General features: G+C 36.4%; 1 protein-coding gene across 1 annotated transcript; it reads left to right on the forward strand.

The window, feature by feature from the left end:
* The first annotated feature begins 359 nt into the window (after positions 1–359).
* On the forward strand, positions 360–2,188 carry LOC106934892 (secretory phospholipase A2 receptor-like). The gene is made up of 4 exons (XM_015015054.1): positions 360–393; positions 528–710; positions 1,136–1,489; positions 1,769–2,188. The coding sequence occupies exons 1-4, from the start codon at positions 360–362 to the stop codon at positions 2,110–2,112; spliced, it is 915 nt and encodes a 304-aa protein (XP_014870540.1). The 3' UTR covers positions 2,113–2,188.
* Positions 2,189–2,416: the final 228 nt, after the last annotated feature.

Below are 2,416 nucleotides of genomic sequence, written 5' to 3' on the forward strand. Positions count from 1 at the left end.
TTTGCGACATTGAGTTGTCCAAGCTCTTTATGCTAACAGAAGTATGTTAAAACAATGCAATGGTGAATTCATAACGTTTGTGGTTATTTTTCAGATTTTTGTGGAAAACAACTGACCTCTGTTTCCCTAGACCTATAAAATAATCAGTAAATGTACAAAAAGAAAAAAAAAAAAGATTAATTCTCATGAACCTTCTAAGACGATTTCATGAAGTACAGTCTTTTTATTTTATTTATGTTTACATTTAGCTACAAAAAGATTTTTTATTGATAGATTTTGGAGGTTTTTGGGGGGAATTTTACATGTATGTTTTATTTTTTCAACAGAAACAAATCAGTCAAAATAAAACACTGGCAAAAATGCAGTGGACTCTGCTTCTGCTGATGTGGATGGGTAAGTGTCTCCACCACTTACTCTAGTTGTTGGCATCTTTATACAATCCCAATAAAGTCTTTGATGTAGTTGCCTTACAGCACTTTAAAAGTGTCTTGTGACTAAATCCACTGACTATTTTCTTTCTGTTTTAGATCAATGCTGTCCAGTGGTTTCTCAGCTCTATCAGTTTCACTACATTAATGAGGAAAAGACCTGGACTGAAGCTCAGCAGTACTGCAGAGAGAAACACACCGACCTGGTCACAGTGACTAACATGAAGGACATGAAGAGACTCATCAACATGTCAGCTGGAGATCAGAGTGAAGCCTGGATTGGTCTGTATTATCAAACAGATGGTGACAGAAAGTGGCACTGGTCTCAATCTGAAGTGAAGTTCAATGAAAGTGAGACAAACTGGAACACAAACGAGCCAAATGATAAAACTGGATGGCAGAACTGTGGAATCATATGGAAGAACCTGAAGTGGGGAGACCTGTCCTGTAATAATCCTCGATATTTTCTCTGCTATGATGGTGAGAACATTTGAGTTTTAAGGGTTCAATTTCAATCCTGCATTTTGGATGTAAATTTTTATTTTTATCAGAAGTAAAGTAAAAGACTAAAAATAATCAATATATTATTAGAAAATACTTAGCTATAACTTGGACATGGAATTTTTGCTGCAATATTTGACTTAAGATTGTATTCTGGGAAGAAAATACTTATTTCAGCTGATGCTCATATTTTGTTTATCACACAGACAGTAATTCATCCAAGAAATTCCACTTGATTCAAGAAAATAAAACCTGGACAGAAGCTCAGAGTTACTGTAGAGAGAAACACACAGACCTGATCAGTGGAACGAAGCAGATAGAGGATGAAGAAGTGAAGAATGAAATCAGCCATGTGGGAAGTTATACATACATTTTAACTGGTCTGTTCAGAGACACCTGGAGGTGGTCAGATGGAAGCAGTTTCTCTTTCAGACACTGGAATAAAGGGTTCGACTATCAGGCAAGGTATGATGGTCAATGTGCCATGATTAAGTTTGATGATGGAGGCAGATGGAAGAATGAGAACTGTGATCAAAGAAAACCTTTCATCTGTTATGATGGTGAGTTTTTCTAGTAAAAATTCCCACAATAACAAAATTAATACTGTGTGGCAAAAAGAACAGTTGAATTTATTCATCTACCCATTTGCATTTTTAAATTTGTGTTCTGAAAAAAATCGCAAATCATGAATGTACAAAACACTTGAAATTTCAAAATGTTCTGTCAAATCACAGATATATTTTAGTTTTTCCATGCTATATTTCATTGTTCTTGTTTATAAATAACATCCTAAGACATAAGGTGTGAGTTATTTCATATGTGCTGTGAATGTCTGACAGATGAATTGATCCTGATCAAAGAAAATAAAACCTGGGAGGACGCCTTGACCTACTGCAGAGATCACCACCATGACCTGGTCACCATCACCAACATGGAGGATCAGATATCTGTCCAGCAGAAAGCCCAGTTTGCCTCGACTGATTATGTCTGGATGGGACTGAGCTACGCCTGCACTCTGGATTTGTGGTTCTGGGTCAGTGATGATGTGGTCAGCTATCCGAACTGGGCCTCAAATGAACCGATGGACGACTGTGACATGTCTGGAGCCATGGAGACGGGAGGAAAACATAAGTGGAGGAAAAAAAGAGACAGTGAGAAGTTTAATTTCATCTGTTCTAAGTAGAGGCCAACAGGATGGTTACTGTTAACCAGGTGTCATTAGATTAGATCTGAACTTCCAGGGCTTAAATCTTTTTTTGTTTGTTCGATTGCTCTGGACTTAAAGAAGGACCACATTTAATGTTAGTTAAAAACTTGTATTTGCATGTTGAATATTAAAAGACACAAATGTATCAGCTTATATCAATAAAGATGTAAATAAACCATAAAAGACCAAAAAAGAAAGAAATGAACATCTTTCTGTTCTTTTCAGCTTAACAAGAGTCAGGCTGAGCAATGTGGTTTTGGTTCATCAGTTCTTTTGCATT

The sequence above is a fragment of the Poecilia latipinna genome, unplaced genomic scaffold (assembly GCF_001443285.1).
Source record: "Poecilia latipinna isolate Pla-1442-1.1 unplaced genomic scaffold, P_latipinna-1.0 Scaffold1879, whole genome shotgun sequence".
NCBI lineage: Eukaryota > Metazoa > Chordata > Actinopteri > Cyprinodontiformes > Poeciliidae > Poecilia > Poecilia latipinna.